The sequence below is a fragment of the Marmota flaviventris genome, chromosome 12 (genome assembly GCF_047511675.1).
Source record: "Marmota flaviventris isolate mMarFla1 chromosome 12, mMarFla1.hap1, whole genome shotgun sequence".
Lineage (NCBI taxonomy): Eukaryota > Metazoa > Chordata > Mammalia > Rodentia > Sciuridae > Marmota > Marmota flaviventris.
Genome location: NC_092509.1, coordinates 31749861 through 31768463, shown reverse-complemented (window position 1 = coordinate 31768463; position 18603 = coordinate 31749861). Strand labels below are relative to the sequence as shown.

General features: G+C 36.9%; 1 protein-coding gene across 2 annotated transcripts in view; it reads left to right on the top strand.

Annotated features, from left to right (window-relative positions):
* Armc3 (armadillo repeat containing 3) overlaps positions 1-18603 on the top strand; it is a 94789-nt gene that overhangs the window by 26597 nt on the left and 49589 nt on the right. For both annotated transcript variants that reach the window (XM_027928648.3, XM_027928647.3), the window contains exons 7-9: positions 2658-2841; positions 14225-14377; positions 14479-14584. In XM_027928648.3, coding sequence (XP_027784449.2) covers positions 2658-2841; positions 14225-14377; positions 14479-14584 — 443 coding nt within the window. The remainder of the gene's footprint in view (positions 1-2657; positions 2842-14224; positions 14378-14478; positions 14585-18603) is intronic.

Below are 18603 nucleotides of genomic sequence, written 5' to 3'. Positions count from 1 at the left end.
CCCTGGAGATCTACCCCCATGATTCAGTGGTTTGGAGTTCAACTATGAATGTGGGAAGGATCTTAACTTAGTTTGGGGGGGTGGTGCTCATCATTTCTCTGTGGCTCCCTTGCTTCTGGGCATTCCCTCCTTTAAGTCTGTAGCTCCTCTATGAGCCCCAGGCTCTGACCTCTGATACCCTAAGCCAGTGAGTCTTCAGCTTTCTACCTGCTGTGTTACACTAGATTGAGAAATCACTATATTTGAAAAGCAGTAAATTTACAAATTTCACCAGCATGGTTCCCTCTTTTAAGGATAAGATATATTGCTTTTTAGTCCCTGCCTGTTTATATTCACGGGGATTCTTGGCACCTCCTCCATGCACATATGACTTAGTGGTCATCCAAAGGCCTGGGCATTGTTTATACTCAGAATTTGGATGACATCCTGTACCAAAGTTCTCCAGAGACACAGAATAAAACAGATAATTAAGAAATTGGCTCACTCAATTGTGGAAATTTGGCAAGTCCAAAGTCAGCAGGGTAAGGCAGCAAACTAGAGACCAAAGGAAGCATTACAATGAGTCCAAAGGCAGCCTATTGGCAGAATTTCCTCTATTTCCATGGAGGTCAGTGTTTTTCTATTAAATTCTTTGACTGATTGGATGAGGCCCACTCACATTATGGAAAGTAATCTGCTTTACTCAAAATCTACTAATTTAAATATTGCACCTTAAAAAAAAAAAGGTACTTACAGAAACATCTAGAATGATGTTTAAACAAACATATGGGTACCATGGACTAACCAAGTTAGTAAAACTTAAAATTAACATAAAAATTAACCATTATAAGTTTGTACCATTATACCCTTTGTTCAATTTGCCATTTCTCTCTCTCCATATATGTCCTTAAACCATAATCTTCAAATAAAGACAAGGCCAAGGCCATATATTGACCTAACATGATCCAGCTATCCTATATCCAACCAAAAAGGCATTAACCCTTTCCCAAAGTCCTTGGGTGATGTTTACTTTTCTCCTTAACATTTGGTAACTTAAATGCTACAATTTAAAGTTAACAAAAATTAAATACTATAGTATAAAGTTAATACATCTCATGTAACATAATGGGATAAGAGGGAAAAACAAAGGGATATATTAATACATATGTATACATGAACATACATAAACACACATGAACATACAGATACACATGTGTACATACAAGCACCTCCGTAGTAAAGTAAGGAATACTCATGATAAAGTCTTCACTTCTATTACTGGTCTCATGATCATAGTTGATATTCACAACTGCCTTCTTCTGCTGTCTATTCCATATTCCCTTTGCCTCTAGCAAGTACCTCAACTGATCATAGTTTTGTACTTTGGGACTACCCAATCCTTCATCCTGAGACATTAGTATCCTGCATGTACTGGGTTCTTGTGGAGTTCCATCGACTTTAATCACAGGGCACAAGAGACACCATAAGAGAATCTTATTTTTCAGATAAATTCTCCCTTACTTCCACTGTGCAGCAGCAGTCCAATTTCCCCTGCACAGTAACTCTGTTGTTTTGCTTGTTGACTCAGGGACTTGAGGAACCCAAAGTGGGAGGGACCACAGTCTTACCTTCCAATTCAATAGAATCATCATTGTTTGCCCTGGTGAAAGTGTTGCTCCCCTTAGCATTAAGATCTTTAGATCAGCAGAGCATAGGGGTTGCAGGGATAGGAAGCAGAAGTTTTGCTAGTGAGTCATTAGGGGTAATAATGGCGGCACCACTCCCATTTCCACTCCTTGGTTCCTGGACCAGCTATGGGAGAATTAGCACCATATGTCAGACACTGATTCACAGCCTATGAAGCCTAGTAGAGAACTTGACTGAGCCCTGCAAGGTACTAACACCTGGCTAGTGTTGTAACTTGAGTCTTTAAAAGAACATTCCAGCATTCTATCAAGCCACTGCTTTGGGATGTTGGGGACAGGGTAAGAACAGTGAACTCCCTAAGCATGGGCCCATCACTGCGCTCCTTTGCGGTGAAGTGAGTTCTTGGTCAGAAGCAATGCTGAGTGGAACATCACCACAGTGGCTCATCCTTCCTGCGCCTCTCTCCCTTTTAGGATTTCTTCCTGAAATTTCTAGCTGCAGTAAGGCTGCAGTTTTCCACCGTTTGGGGAGATTCTGATCACCTGGAAAGCAAGCCACAAAATTCACAATCAGTTCCTTCTAACAGTTGCAGATTTTAAGGAACATATCTTCCTGCAGTTTGTCTGCTGTTTCAAAAGTTATTTCTTGGCATGTGTGAGGTCCTGGGTTCAATCCCCAGTTCTGGATAAACCATTTTTTTTCCCTCTAGATTTTAAAATGAATTTTGGTGAAAGATTAAATGAGCAACTTCACTTGGCTACCATTAATGGAAGTGTCCTCTATAGCCTTATTTTTAATTCATAAGACATTTGGAATATGTCAGTTGGAAACGAAAAAAAAAATGGGGCAAATGGTTGGGAGAGGTTTGTTATTTTGGTAAAAACAATTCCCATTTCCTCAGGCCTTGTCACAACAAAATTTCTTACATTGTGTTCAAAGTGATCTCAGCTCCTCTTGTAGTAAAATTTGGGAAGAGTAAATAAATTTCTTTTAATACAACTTTCTAAAGTTGTGTTTGCTTTTATTTTTAGGAATTGAATGACCTTCACATAGAAGCACTTTCAGTGATAGCCAATTGCCTCGAAGATATGGAAACTATGACACTAATTCAGCAAACAGGGGGTCTTAAAAAACTCCTAGCGTTTGCGGAAAACTCCACAATTCCTGATATTCAGAAGAATGCAGCGAAAGCAATTACTAAAGCAGCTTATGATGGTATGTCTTGTTTTCAACAAACTAATCATACATTTTTTTCCTCTTATATTCATAATTTTGATTAGTACTGACAAACACTAGAGTACCTGCTTTTATATAACCTTTCAAGAATAACACTGCACTTATTCCCTAAGGCCAAAACTCATTAACTACCAATGAGTTAAACTAAAGATTGCTTTATAAGAGATGTAATAAACTCTATGACTTAATTATAATCCTAATTTTTAAGCAATTCATTCCTAAATTAAGTTCTAAAGCCTTTATTTGTCTTGAATTTGGAGTGATATAGAATGTGTGCATTGTTTGTGATCCTGAAAACACTGTTTTGAGAAATCTACATTCAGAATGACATCCATAAGGTAATTTCAAGTTTCAGCTGGAGTCTAGTAGTGCCATGAAAAATAATATGCTCCTACTATATACATAATACAGTTTTCATTTCAGTGACAAGCTATGTTGACATAAATCTGTAAAATATGAGAGATTAATTACATCCCAAGCACTGAAGATGAAATTATAGTTTTAATTTATGTATATTTGGAGTATTTTGTTTAATAAAAGATGTGATTTTATTTTTCCCCTTCTGCATCACTATTCTTATAAATGATGACAGCTTTGACTATTTTAAGTGACTTATATTCTAAATATATACACTTGCATCTGTATGTATGTCTGTGTATATTGTATAAAACATTTTTTTTCCAGCCCATACTGGATTTCTTCAAGGCCAAGCTTTAATGCAGTAAGCAGAATTTCGTTTTCTAGTGTGTAGTCAACAGAGAAGCGCCTCACGGAGTAACATTATCAATGCCAAATCTGAAGACAGGCTATGAAATTAAGGTTTTTAATACTGGCAAAGTTGGCTTATTCTGTATCCATCAAATGCAACTTGGATATTATCAGAGCTGGCCAGTTCTATTTTTTTTTTTCTGTTCCAGGATTCTTAGCCAATTGAGACCCAAAGAAAGTTATACTGGGAAGACAGGGACAATGCCAAACCTAGAATTTTGGCCTATCTCGACTTCTCGGTGGCCTAGTGTGGCTGAGTCATTCTGTGTCAGTTCCAGCCCAGGTGGGGGTGGTGAGTTTCATATCTCCTGTCTTGGGCAGCACTGGACAGAGAGTTTTTGGTGTTTCAGTTCAGCACTGGTTCTACCACTGGCCCTGCAGTGACCTGGTTATGTGTCTCTGGGTGAACCACAGCCTCTCCAGACCTGTATATTAATTCATCCACTAATGATTTATTAAGCCCCCACTTTCTGTCAGTAAACCTAGAGCAGCCAAGTAAAGAAGCAATCACAACGCAGTGTTTAAAGTGCTTGATGATGGAAACACAGAATCCCCCAGGAAGGTCACCTGATGCAGACGGAAGTCAGAGACGTCTTCTTGAAATATGTGATTCACAAGATAGGACCTAGGGCAAATGACAGAAATTGGCCAAGCAAAAAGTTGAGTAGGACAGAGGAGGAGGACTAAGAGTTGTCTAAAGAGGAACAGTGTATGGAAAGGCCAGAGGACGGCAGAGTGGGGGAAGTTCTGGACCTGGCAGTGTGGTAAGTTCAGAATGGCGGTGAATAAAACACAGAGAAAAACTGAGAGTTCCAGCTACAGAAGTAGAGAGATGCCAAATGCTAAGGGACATTTATAAGCCATTATTTAACAGTGAGGAAGAGCTATTGAAAGACTTGGGGTGCGGGGGGGGGGGGGGGGGGAACATTGCAGCTTTTTGGTTTCTAAAGAAAGAGGACTCTTGCTGCAAAATGGAGAAGAGATTGGAAGCACGCGGGACCAGACATAGGAGACCACAAAGGGGGTTGCTGTGGTAAGCTAGATGGGGCAGCAATGAGCCCCAGCAGAACAGAAAATGCATGTCCTCACTAATATGTGGAAGCTAAAAAGTTGGTCTCAGAAGCAGAGAATAGAATAGTGGCTACCAGAGCCTGGGAAGGGTGGGGTAAGGGGCTGGAGATAGGAGAGTTAAGGGGTACCGGGGTGTACCTGGTGTGGGAGGAATCACTTCTAAAGGTCTATATAGCACAGTGGTGTGGACATGGTTGAGAAAAAATCAGTTGAATATTTCAAAAGACTTTCATAAAGGATTTTGAATGTTCCCAACAGAAAAAAAAGAATGATAAAGATGTGAGGTGATAGATCTTGATCATTGTACATTATATACTGTACATTGTATACATGTATTGAAACATCACACTCAGTACAATCACTATATGTCAGTTGGAAATAAAAATGTATGTTAAAAATATCCTACCTTCTAGACAAATGTATATGTATGGAAACAACAATCAAAACACATGTTCGTAGTTTTTCCACAATTAGGAGTTGACAAAATACATATAGATACATAAAAAGTGCCCTGAAACAGAGATGTGGGGGTTCTGATGGATTCAAGGTATCCGGCAAGGAACCACCAAACACAGCTCTTGGCGCATTATGAGGATCCTTAAGTACTTGTGAAATGGCCACCTGTGCTGAGGGAGGGACAAGGTGCTATCAAGGATAAGGACGAGTATCTGACTTGAACGGCTGGGAATTAAGTGGCACAACTCAGAAATGGGGAACTCAAGAGGAGGAGGAGGAGCACATTTTGTTTGAAGGAGAAAAAATGAGTTCCATTCTTTTTTTTCTTTTTCTAACGTGTGATGAAACAGTCTTAATATAAAGTTTGCCATTTGCTTTTGAAATATATATTTCAGTAGTATTAAATATGCTCACATTTTTGTGCTACCATCTATTTTGTACTACAATGTTTTAATTCAGCAAAACAAAAATTCTATACCCATCAAACAGCAAGTCCCCCCTCGGCCTCCTCAGTCACCACTCTACTTTCTGTCTCTATGACTGTGTCTACTCTAGGTATTTCACGTATGTGGACTCATACGAATTAGTCCTTTTGTGGCTCTTTAGCACTTAGCATGTCCTCAAGGGTCATCCAAGTTGTAGCATGTGTCAGAATTTCCATGCTTTTTAAGGTTGAATAAAATTCCATTGTAGGTATAAACCACATTTTGGTTTTCCAGTTAACCACTGATAGACAGTTGGGTTGCTTTGGCCTTTTTGGTTATTGTGAAGAATGCTGCTCTCAACATGGATGAACAATGTTTCTTTGAATCTTTGCTCTCAGTTCTTTGGGGTACATACCTAAGAGTAGATTGCTAAGCCATATGGTAATTCTGTCTTTAACTTTTTGAGGGAATGCCATATCATTTTCCATAGTAGCTGAACCATTTTTAATTCCCACTAACAATGTACAAAGTTTCCAATTTCTCCACATCCTGGCCAATACTTGTTATTTGTTTTGTGATAGTAGCCATCCCTGGAATGGGTATGAAATGGTGATATTTCATCATAGTTTTGATTTGCATTTTCCTGATACTTAGTGACGTCAAGAAGTTTTTTGATCTACTTATTGGCCACTTAAATATTTTCTTTGGAGAAATGTCTACTCAAATCCTTTATCCAATTTTTAACTGGCTTATTTTCTTTTTGATGTTGAGTTGAACTTTATCCATTGTGGACAAGAATCTTTTGTCTAATATGTGATGGGCAAAAATTTTCTGACATTCTGTAGGTTATATTTTTCACTCCATTGTTTCCTTTGATGCCTTTGAGTTTTGCATTTTGCTCTAATCCAACTTATTTATTTCCTTTGCTTTTGGCATCATATTCAAGAGCTCATTGCCAAATCCAAAGTCACGAAAGCTTTTCCCTTTTCTAAAAATTAATTTTATAGTTTCAGCTCTTATATTTAGGTCTTTGATCTACATTGAGTTAATTTTGTATATAGCATAGGAAAGTGTCTAACTTGTAGATATCCAGTTTTTCTAACATCATGTTGACATTCATTTTTTATTTATAACACAAAGTAATTCAAACAGATAGTCTCTTAAGTCCTTTTTGGCTTTAGTGTTTTCTGATTTGTTTCGTTGGATTAGTTTAAAATAACTACATTTCAGTTTCAAATTGTGTCTCCTGTCTTTATTTTAGAATACAATGACTAACTCTGTATTTACTTCACCTATGACATTTGTAATTACATCATGTTCCTATCAACCATGATTTTTCCAGAGTGAAGGATCCTTGTTTTAGTCTTTCCCTGTAGATCTGTTCTCAGACTATTCTGTGATCATTCTCTTTCCTCTTTTGGAACTTTCTCCGATTTTATAATACCCTCTTTGAAGTGTGTTGATAAGTATTATGAGCAGTATTTTTAAAACAGGTACTGTGATTTTTACATAATATAAAGATGGGTTGTTTTATGATTATTTTCTATTTCAATCCCACCAACCCTTTGAGGAAAAGACTGGCAGTGAGCTCCAGGGCCCCTTTCTCAGTCAGGATCCAGAGCTCAAAGATATTCATTTTAAATTCCAATATTTTAAATTCATGGTTTTAAAAATGAAAATTTTGCTTTGAGACTGGTATGGCATTTTCTTTGAGTCTGGAGCATGATCCATGTGCACAAGTGATCTATAAATCTTAAAAAGGGGTATTCGGATTGTGATTGAACCAATGTTTATGTGTGCTATGTGCAAGACACTGTTCCAGAAATAAGGACAGAAAATGAAAGTGATAGATGTGTAAGTATTTGTTGAATAAACAAACAGATGTATTTCCCACAGAATGGAGGGTTTGATATTTATCTTTTAGTCCACCTTTATAAATTATAGTGGACAGGATTTTTTGTCCTTATTTATTATTTTATCTACTTAATCTATCACAGATGAAGAATGGTATCCTGGAAGTTTATCATTGCATTATTTCTGTCAAATTTCTCTAGTAACTTGAATCCACTTTGCTTTATTTATATTGCTTTACATCCTATCCTGATTGTGTTTTTTTAAATCTCAATTACTGCTGTTTAGCTTCAGATTCTAACTTGGTATTAAGATTGCTGTGTATTATCAAAAGTGATTTTAGCAGAAGAAAGTTCTGTAAATTCCAGGTGATTTATATAGGGACCCATGAAGGGACTACTTTCAGAAGTATGGTTAAGATTCTGAGAACCCACCAGAACTGGGAGTGAGGGACATATTATCAGTATTGGGGAAACTTCACTGTCACTAGATTCAAAATGTCGAGGTGGAGAAGGTGTCAGATTTATTTTCACAACTACTACATTTGGCCTTATTACTGACCTCATGTTTTGTGTTTTCTGACCTTTGTTTTTCTACACTGTTTTCTTTCTTTTTACAGTTTTTTTTTTTCAAACTTTTAAGAATAGTTATTGTCAAGATAAAATTACTATACTTGGTAAGATATTTAGTCATTTTGCTTGTGCAAGTTATCCCCTTCCTTGTGTTTGCAAATTTAATAGGGAGTTATATATTCCCCTCCCCTCAAACTCTATAAGCCTCTCTTTTCAAAGAATAGCTTTGCCATTGCAATCGATTTTACCCATATTTGCCATTGGATTCATATACACATTGAATCCAGTTCAGTGCCCACTTCAGATTCTCATGACAAAGCTTCCCTATTCTTAAGGTTTTATTTTTTATTTGTTTTTCAAATTAACCACAGTCTAGTTTTTCAGCTAAAAAATTATTTTGCAGGAAGATCCAAGATTGGCGTGCTTTTGAAACCTTGCTCTATTTGTGAATAAGCTGTTGCTCTCAAACACATGTGACAATTCAGCTGCATTTGATATTTCTCAAATTGCAATATTTTCTGTTTGAACCTTGCTTTTGAAGAGTCCTAGTCTGAGAATAATCCAATTTTTATTATTTTGTATGTATGATGTTTTCTTCCTATACTTGAGTAGAACCTTGATCCTGTGAGTTCAAAAATTTTTCAAAAATGTGCCTGAATCTCTCTTCCCACTCTCTCTACTATACAGCAAAGCCTCTTAATCTCCAGAGTGGGGACCCCTCTCCCCAACTCAAGAAATGTCTTTTTTTCTAGTACTCTTTTCATTATTTTTTCATTTGATTTTTTTTCTTTTATTTTCGGAAATACTTATTTTTAGACCATCTCTGTTCTTTCTTCCATACCTATGATGCTGTCTTTCATGATTTCCAATTTCAGTGTTCAATGTGGAATGCTGAACGGAGCGCTCTGCCTGAGCCTGGCTTTACGGAAGAGACAAGGCTCACGGGGTGCCCTCTGCCTGTTTTCCCCATCAACTGAGATGACAGTGGAATCCTTCAGCCCAGTTTTGGGCTTTCCTTGGGGGCTTTCCTTTAAATGTGGCATCACAGCACCAACATTCTATCTTCCCCAACCCCACTGGAGGATGTTGATAGATGTCTGGAATATCCCAAGAGCCCATAATTGTTGACCAGGGGTGAGTTACAGAATTTCTTCTCTGGCCCTTGACTCATGTTCTTCTTTTTCTTTTTTTTGTTTTGGCCTCTTTGACACTAGCCAATTCTAAATAATTCTACCTCCTCCTCTCATCTCCATCGCTTAGCCTGCTTGTGGTTTCACTTTTGAAAACTAAGTCCTTGTAGAATTTGACATTGACTTCTTAAGTCCTTAACCCTGAGTTCTAAAGAAAGATATATCTTCATTTTTTTTAGCTTGATTTCTGTGTGGCATCCACTGCTGATTATCCTTCATCTTTAAAACTCTTTTTGCCCCTCCGTTTCTAAACCACCTTCTCTCTTCTGACTGTTCTCCTAATGAACTCTCAGACCAACTCCTTCATCTTTACCAGCTCATTCTCCTCATTGACCATTTCAGAATTAGACCTGTCTTCCTGTCCTCTGTCTTATTCTTTTTTAAATCTCCCTGAGCAATCTCACGTATGACTCATGTTTCAACTGCTTCCTTATTTGCTTACAAATCTCAAATCTGTTTCTAATTCTGTCATGTCTTCTGAATTCCTGCCTGTATTTCTGACAGCTCCCAAGCACATCCCACGACATTGCCCAAACACAATTTCTGAGGAGTCTTGAAGTCCTCGGAGAATCTGGTCAAAAAGTAACCTTCTCAAATTTACATGTGCACAATACTCTGCATATAATTTCAGGGAGTTCTTGAACTGTCTGAAGTTCATCTGTCTTCAGAATTCATGGTCCCCAAATTAACAACTCTTAGAGTAGAGGATCAGAACCAGATAACATCATTTGGCAGTAGAGATTTTTCCTATGTTCCACATTCACACAGGCATTGGTTATCAACTTGTTCTTGTCAAGACACTCTGTTGTGTTCTGAAACATATAACTTGGGATAGACTATAATTTTATACTCAACTTGCTCTGATTCTGATTCTAATTTTGGAACTATTGTTTTGGCCTATTGGTATCTTCGTTCTTCAAATGGATAGATTTAGAGAGAAAATAAAATTTTCTAACGTCCTTGCATTTCAAGGTATCAGTAAAAATAACTAGTTTCTCTTTAAAATATATACTTTCATATGATTGAATCTAGTACAGCTCAGCCTGCTTTAAATATCTGTTTCCTCACATCAGACCTTTGTTATCTGTTTCCTCACATCAGACCTTTGTCCATCCCTACGGTGATGAATTAAAGCAAACACCTGTGCATGAACCACAGTAAGCTGACGCTAGTGTTATGTAATACCAAGAAAGCACAGCATAAAAGTGAACTTCCATTGTTTAGCAGAACCTTCATTTCCAGATAGGAGAGATTTACATCTACCCTAACATCAGTAAGCCAACTACAGTCTGTTTCACAGTACTCTCCTTTGCCATTGTCTCACAGGTTTCATTTATTACTGTAAAAACTGCCCCACTCCCATGGTGCTGGGGATGGAGCCCAGGGCCTTGAATGTGCTAGGCAAGCACTCTGTCACTGAGCTTTGTCCCCAGCCCCAAAGTTCATATTTTTATAATTCAATGTATTTAGCTGGTAACCTTCCTCCATCCTCCAGTCTCCTTCCTTCCTAAATTGATTCCATCTTTGGTGACTATACCAACACTGGAAAAATATGTCGAATGCATCTTCAAAGTCAGTGTCTAAGTAGTTTAATCTTCTCATAGCCTAGAAGATCTGAAAGCTTAATTCTTGATATTTCTAGAAAGATCTATGATTCCATAACATCTCAAGCTTTCTCTCTGTCTACATATCCCAAGGAATTCTTAAGAGTAAACCCTTTTCTGATTGGAAAAAACAGGGGACTGAAAAAATCTCTCCCTTTTAAGCCACTTGCCTTCACCATAGCATCTGTGGGCAGAACTGCCTGTTTCTCACCAGAATTCAATATGGTACCTGGCCAGAGTCAACATCCCTAAGGACAGTGCAATTGGTTAGCTTGGCATCTTCCTCATTTTCCTGACTGTTCTCCTTTATGTTTATCAATTTATTTCTTAACTCTGTTAACCTGGCCAGATCCTCTTCCTCTGTGCCTGATTCTAGACTCTGTCTTCCCTTCAGGTCCTACTTGTATTTCTCATCCATTTAAATACACACACACACACACACACACACGTATATATGTATTTCATATATACATATATACGTGTGTGTGTGTAAATTCTTGGCTTGCTTTGACTTCTATCTGCCAGACCCAGTCAACTTAAACTAGATATGTTTTATTCTATATTCGTTACAAACACAAAATCTAAAACTTAAGGATTCACAAAGTTATCTCCTGATATTTCTGTATTGAAAATAAGTATTCGTGAAAAGGTATTAAACTTTTTTTCCCATTAGAAAACTCCATTTCTATGTAGGTCTGGACAAATCTTACTCCTTATACTGTTAGGCAAATGTAACTATCAATATTTATTTCTAATTTTCTTTTACTTTCTATCATCACAGTTTTTTTATTTTTTTTTAAGATGTGGTCATGCATTGTCACTGTGTGTCAAAAACGCAGTTGGAACACACACATGTGTCACACGCATTCTTTAAGTTTTGTTTGTGGAGGAAAGTTTTAACATGCATTCCCTGCTGCGGGAAGCCCAAGTCAGTGTGCATTTGACCTGGTACCAGTAGGAAGAAGGTGTTAATTACCATGTTGCCACGAGGTTTATGAACTGGCATTAACATCTCAGCAGGAGCAAAGGTGGCACAATAGCCACTTCTGAGCAGAGGCAAGAAAAGCATCATTACATGCACACTTATTTTTAGCAGCAAAACCTCATGCTTTTTATTTTAGCGATACTGCACAAGTGTTATTTGTAAAGGCCATTACTCTATTAGTAGCATAACTGTCTTGCCATCTTTATTATCTGTGTAATTAAAACACAAATACTTTACTTCTTGGTGTAGCAATTCAATGAAAGTACTTAGTTAATATGTTAATTCATCTTTTAAATCTATTATAGGCACGCTGCAGTCAGCACTTTGGAGGTTTGGTGAACACAGCTGGATTTTAAGAACACTCCCAGCAGGGTTGAGAAACTAATTGCCCACAGTATTTATTTAAATTATTTTTAAAAATCTTTCCAATAATTGCATATATACTGTTTTTTGAATGCAATAATTACATACTCCAAAGTCAGTCTATTCAAATAAATTACTACTGTATTTTGGCCAATTTTCCTGATAGAATCTGCACTAAGAGTGTTCTGTTTAGGGAATTTGATTTAGAACCATCAGGGACGTCTTAATGATAAATCTAAGCATTTTAGGTCAGAGGCTCTAGAAAAGTTTCAGATAATGTTATTTTTCAGTGAAAGCCAGTAAGGACTCCATAAATTGTAAAACATTTTAGGAGGCACATACTTGAGATTTAAGTATTAACTGCAGCTTTTTTTATGAAACACAGTTCTGACCTGCCTGAATTCTAATGTTAAATGAAAGGAGCAAGGGATTAAAATGATAGGATTACAGGACATGGTTCATGATTGGTTTAAGATGAATGAGCAGCAGTGTTAATAACTTAGCCTGTGTCAGTTTGGGCCAGATTGCCTGGTATACATCTGTGCATCAGATGAGCAAAGGCAAAATCAATTTGCAAATAGGGATCCATCAGACTGTGATACTTCTGTGAAAGGGGGTGATTTTTTTTGTATCGTTATTGAAGGAAGGGAAAAAAATCACAATTTTAAAATGGAAACCTAGTTGCTGTTAATGTCTGAAAATCTTTCTGGAAAAAAATAAACTAATTAAAATATGTATAAGCAATGAATTAGTTCCATATGCAGAGGCTGAAATATAAATTATTATCAGCAGTTTTGGCAGAGTTGCATATTCTAACAGAATATTCTCCTATGTTATAACATCTTCAGAGCACATATTCACATAAAGTTCTATTTTACTTATGATAACTTAATTTATAAAAGGTTAATTTCACAAACTTTACAAAGGTAATTAGTGGAGAATCAAGTTTATCACAAAAGCTTTTAGAAGAAACTGGAGGTAATTTAGCAAGGAATCATTTGTAGATTTTTTTTTTCCACACTAATCTCCGATACCTCTTTATGGCTTTAGGGCTTTGTGTCCCTAAAAAGATAAAAGATAATAAATGATTTTAGAATTAAGTAGGACAAAAAAAGTTTTAAAAACATAATTAATGGAACACAAAAGGAAAAAATAAGTTCTAACTTAGTTTGATGCAATATTTAGTATAGTAATGAGACTGTCAGTTATTTTTTAAAATATCAAACTAAGTCAAAAGAAAAAAAATGTTTAGGGAACTAAAGAACCTTAAAAATTCTTTCTCTTCAGGCTGGGGATGTATCCCAGTGGTACAGGGCTTGCCTACCACACATGAGGGTCTGAGTTTGATCTCCAGGACTCAACAAGCAAACAAATCTAGTATCTAATAATGCGAGGAATATCACGATATGAATATAGAATCATACATTTCTTTTCAAATAAAGAAATATTCTAACATATTTCTAATTGTTTGTGCTAATTTTTCAATTAAATAGTTTTAATTTTTGCTACTTAAGCATGTATTGTAATTTGAGAAAAAGATGATTATGAATTTTTGATATAAGACTGTAACGTCCTTAAGACTCAGGAACATATTCCAACTCTCATTGCTACTCCCCTGCCCTTGACTGTGCTTCTCCTGAAGTCTTGGGCATCCAGCCCACCAGTTTCTACATTATATGCATTCTTCAGATACTGGGTTTTGTATTTTAAATAACCATCAAATAATCAGGCTCTTGTCGTTAGTGAGAAAACAGAGTATGTGAACAATATTAGCATGTGCTTGGTGTTAAATAAGTGCCTGCTATATCTAATAACTTGCCTCTTCCTTATTACAGAATTTTCTTTGCCATGGTTTGATATACATCATTTAAGGGAACAAGAGGGAAAGGTAGCATCCATGACTCATTTTGTGTGATAACTTTGTTCTAAAGGTTAAGTAAGTTTATATTTTGCTTAGTTTAGAGTCTGGCACTATAGTTAGCAAACAGTTGGTATCATATTTTGGAATTAGTAGTAATACTTGCATATTTTTTGCAGTCAAATTCTGATTTTTTTTTTTCCTTTTGGTTTCTGAAAGCTGAAAATAGGAAACTTTTTCATGAACTTGAGGTTGAAAAGTGCCTGGTAACCCTTTTGGGTTCTGAAAGCGATGGAACTAAAATTGCTGCTTCCCAAGCTATTTCAGCAATGTCTGAGAATTCGAGCAGCAAAGATTTTTTCAATACTCAGGGTAAGCAAACTGGAAACGAGCATTTTGAACTTTTTTAGATTACCATAGTCTAGTGTAGATGGACATTTTTAAAGTATCTTTTTGCCTTTCTTTATCCGTAGGGATTCCACAGTTAGTTCAGCTGCTCAAAAGTGACAATGAAGAGGTGAGGGAGGCCGCGGCTCTGGCCCTGGCAAACCTGACCACTTGCAACCCTGTCAATGCCAAGTAAGTGCAAAACTGCTGCTGCACCCGGACTTGTCAAGGATATTCCACGATCTAAGGTGTCTTAGTTTTAATATTTTAAGATAGTTACATATTTTTTTCAGAGAGGTCATCTTACATTATTCTTTCTGATCCCTTATGAAAATAGAATCATCGGATTGGCCTGTTTCCCAAAGATATTACAAAATCCCGGCTGTTTCCAAGTTTGTTGGGGAAACATGCTGGGCATCCCTTTCAGGCACCAGGCTAACTCTTGTAGATGATTCTGGTGCAAAAAAAAAAGTGGACAGTGCTGGAACTATCAGAGACAACGTCCTGGAAACATTTGATAAATCCATAAAAATGTAAAAGATCCATTTTGAAAGAAAAATGTAAGCATTAAAGAAGTATAGAAACATTTTTAAAAGTCAATTAAGAGGAACATATTATAGACAAATGCCATGAAGAATGTTTGGGGGACAGGAATGTCCTCTGTATTATGAGCACTGAGGTTTGTGATTTATATTCATCTTAAAAATTAATGATCAGGGCTTGGGATGTAGCTCAATTGGTAGAGTGCTTGCCTTGCATGCAGAGGGCCCTGGGTTCAATTCAATCCCCAGCACCACAAAAAATAATAATAATCATTATCAAAGTAACCCATCAACAAATGAGGAAACCAAGATTCTGCATGCTTACGTAGTTTTCCTGGATGCACACGTTCACTAAATAGCTGAGCTGGAAATTCAACCCAAAAGTGTCAAATTGTAAAGTCTGATCTTTCCTCTATAGAAGATAAGATTGCCTTAGAAAACAGGAAGAATTTTTTGAAGGCAACTTTCATAAATAAAATAATTATTTGCCCTCCTTACATCTCATTTGCTATGTGAGTTAACTTTCATTTATTATTGTTTTGTGACATTGTGGCTAAAATTACCTTCTCCTAACCTTAAATGCATCCCTCTCTTCCCCCATTCAACCTATTTCTCAACCTTTCTTTCCCCTTCTCTACTCCCACACAAATATTTTATAAGGCCTTAATGGAATGACTAAAATTCTAACAAAGCCTGATTTTTAAAAAATAGCAGAAATGCATAACATCAAAATGAAACTGTGCTCTTTTGTCAGCTACAATCTTTGACATAATAATTTCCTAAATGAAGGGTCCTGATTATCTCTGTGAAAGCACATAAATTTCTAGAATATTGAGTCGTAGGAAGTAGTAATTTGAAGATAGCATATTCTGTAATTTTTCCAGAATAGTCATGCCACTATCAAAAATCTTACAGTGACACGAAAACACTTCTATCTCTAGTCCACTTAGACTTATATATTATCTAAAATACTAAATAGGCCCCTCGAGTGTATAGATACCTTGATTTGATGTGAGTTTGTCTGGCTTATATCACTTCACAGTTTTGTATAAAATCACAGACAATTAGGTTGGTAGGTAGTTTTAAAAGGGCTGGTTTCAGAGTTTCTCTTTCAATTTAATTATCTGTGTCACAGATTTTTGTCCTCTGACTTTATGTTCCATTTCTTCAACATAGAAAGGTCAATTAGGACTCAACAGTGACTAACCTCTCTCTCTCTACTATAGTCAACTTTATTTTTGTAATTTGCTGTTATTCTTGTTAGTTTTTTTTTTTTTTTTGCTCTTGTTGAATTTTAATTGCAGCTTTTAAAACCTATTATATACCATCCATTCCTATTTATTTATTTATTTATTTTCTAGTTTGTATTTGGTAAGGGGTTCCCTGGATATTCGTTGAGGTCTATAAGAGTTCTTACTTTGAACTTTTTGAGCTAAAAAGTACTGAAAATAAATGTTTTTGAGGAGTCAGATTTGACACGTTTGTGCCAAAAGTTAAAGACGGGAGTTTAAAGATTCCAGAGGAATGAGCACAGATAAGCCTCGTTGTCAATCCTTCCAGCAAGCCTCCCCAAGTATTAATTACTAAAGCCCGACACAACCAGGGTGACAACACAGATGACTGGTTTGTTTTAATAGAAAATGTTTCTACTCAAATAAAAAAAAAATCTGTTAAGGTCAGCATGGATGGGTGTTTCCAGCCTCCCTTTTAAGAACAGGCTACTGTATCCTCTTCCCCAGCAAGCACCTTGGCTTTGCTGCTAGGGTGCTTGAAACCAGAGTTTCCCAATTGCTTTTCTGTGGTATATATAGTAAAGGAAGAAGGTAAAAGCTCAGAGCTAAAGTTCTCTGTGTGCATTTAGTAGCTATTTGGGTATCTGATATTCTGTAGCCTAATTTTAAAAAATATACTTAACTCCATATACCAGTTGGGGGTATGTTAGAGCTTAACTCATCTCCTAAACCCCCATCTTGAAATTAATTTCTAACTCTTGAACTCAGGGTTGCTTCTATAATTCATTTCATGAATTGAGCAATCACTGGTGTGTTATGATACGTGATATTGGTGTAATTTCCTTTATGTGATGGGTTTGGGCCAAGAAAGTAGTAGGGAAAACTAAATTTTCTAAATTAAAAAAAAAAAATCAGCCAGAGGAAGGAGAAACATACTTTGTGATGTTTCTTTGTGAAATTGACAAATGCTTTTTTCTTTTAATTAAAATGCTTTTATAATTTAAAAATATAGTATTTTATAGTTTGGGGAAATTAATTTGTCATCTAATACATTTGATCTCACATTTTCAAGCATCTTGATTCTTATGTCAAGAGTGGCATGACATTGAGCTATGATGAATAAATAACCAGACTGTCCCTACCCCTTTGAGGAAGGTTTTTGACTTTAAAAGCTTAATTGGTGCCCAAGGTCTCACCTATTTGGTGGTATTCGCTGTGAATAAGCCTTCTTATGTCCAGCTTTCTGGACGTTTCAAATTTTACTTCTTCCATGACTAAAGCTTTAAATTTTTTGCAATGAATTTGAATTAGCATCTTCTAAAATCCTTCCTCCCACCCTTGTAACTGACCATACAGCTTTGGAGAGGAGGTTCAGGAACATCATTGTAAGTGGTCCTCACAATGTTCTCAGGGCTCTTTAAGGACCATGGGACCCCCGGCCTCATTCACTAGGTGAAGCTTGTGGGTGGCATCCCTTGGGGATGCAGGTTGACCCCTATTGGCAGGCTGTCAGTTGTTAGTTTTCACTGCTGCCTGTGTATCTGGTTGGCAGAGCCTCCACCTTCCTCCCAGCCAAGATTCCCTTCAGATCCCTTCCTTTCTGTAAGTTAAAGGCTTGGCCCCCAGGGAACCAGCGGTATCTAATTTTATATAAAAGCCATTAAGGAGAACCTGAACATACTTTGGCTTCTCAGAGGCCCTCTCTGCCCACCTCCACTGGAGTTCTCCTATATGTCATGGATATAGGAAGCTCCCAGGTAGTTGGGTTATGCATAAATAAGATTGTAGTTTAAAAAATTATTAACAGTGGCTGAGATTGTGGCTCAGCGGTGGAGTGCTCGCCTAGCACCGGTGGGACTGGGGTTCGATCCTCAGCACCACATAAAAAATAGGGGCATTATGTTGTGTCCATCTACTCCTAAAAAAAATAAAATAAATATTAAAAAAATTATTAACAAACACAAATCTCTTTACTTACAAATAAGCTAATATTGTGGAGTAAACCTTAATATATATATATAAAGATATATTCTGGAAGTGCATTCAAATTCCAAGAGTGCTTTTCTGCAGGTCTTTTAAACTGGCTGCCCTCTTGCCTGGGGTGCTCTTTTCCAGACAGCCTACAGCTCTTTCTCTCACCCGTCCAAGTCACTGTTCCAAGGGTCACCTTGGCAAAGAGGACTACTGTGAACACAGTGTTTAAAATTGCACCACAAACACACATACTCTTTCTTTTTTCAAGTACCAGGGATTGAACCCAGGGATGTTTAACCACTGAACCACATCCCAGCCCTTTTTTTATATTTGGAGACAAAGTCTTGCTAAGTTGCTAAGTTTGCTAAGGGCCTTGCTAAGAGGCTGAGGCTGTCTTTGAACTTGAGTTCCTCCTGCCTCAGCCTCCCAAGTCTTTGGGATTACAGGCACGAGTCACTGCACC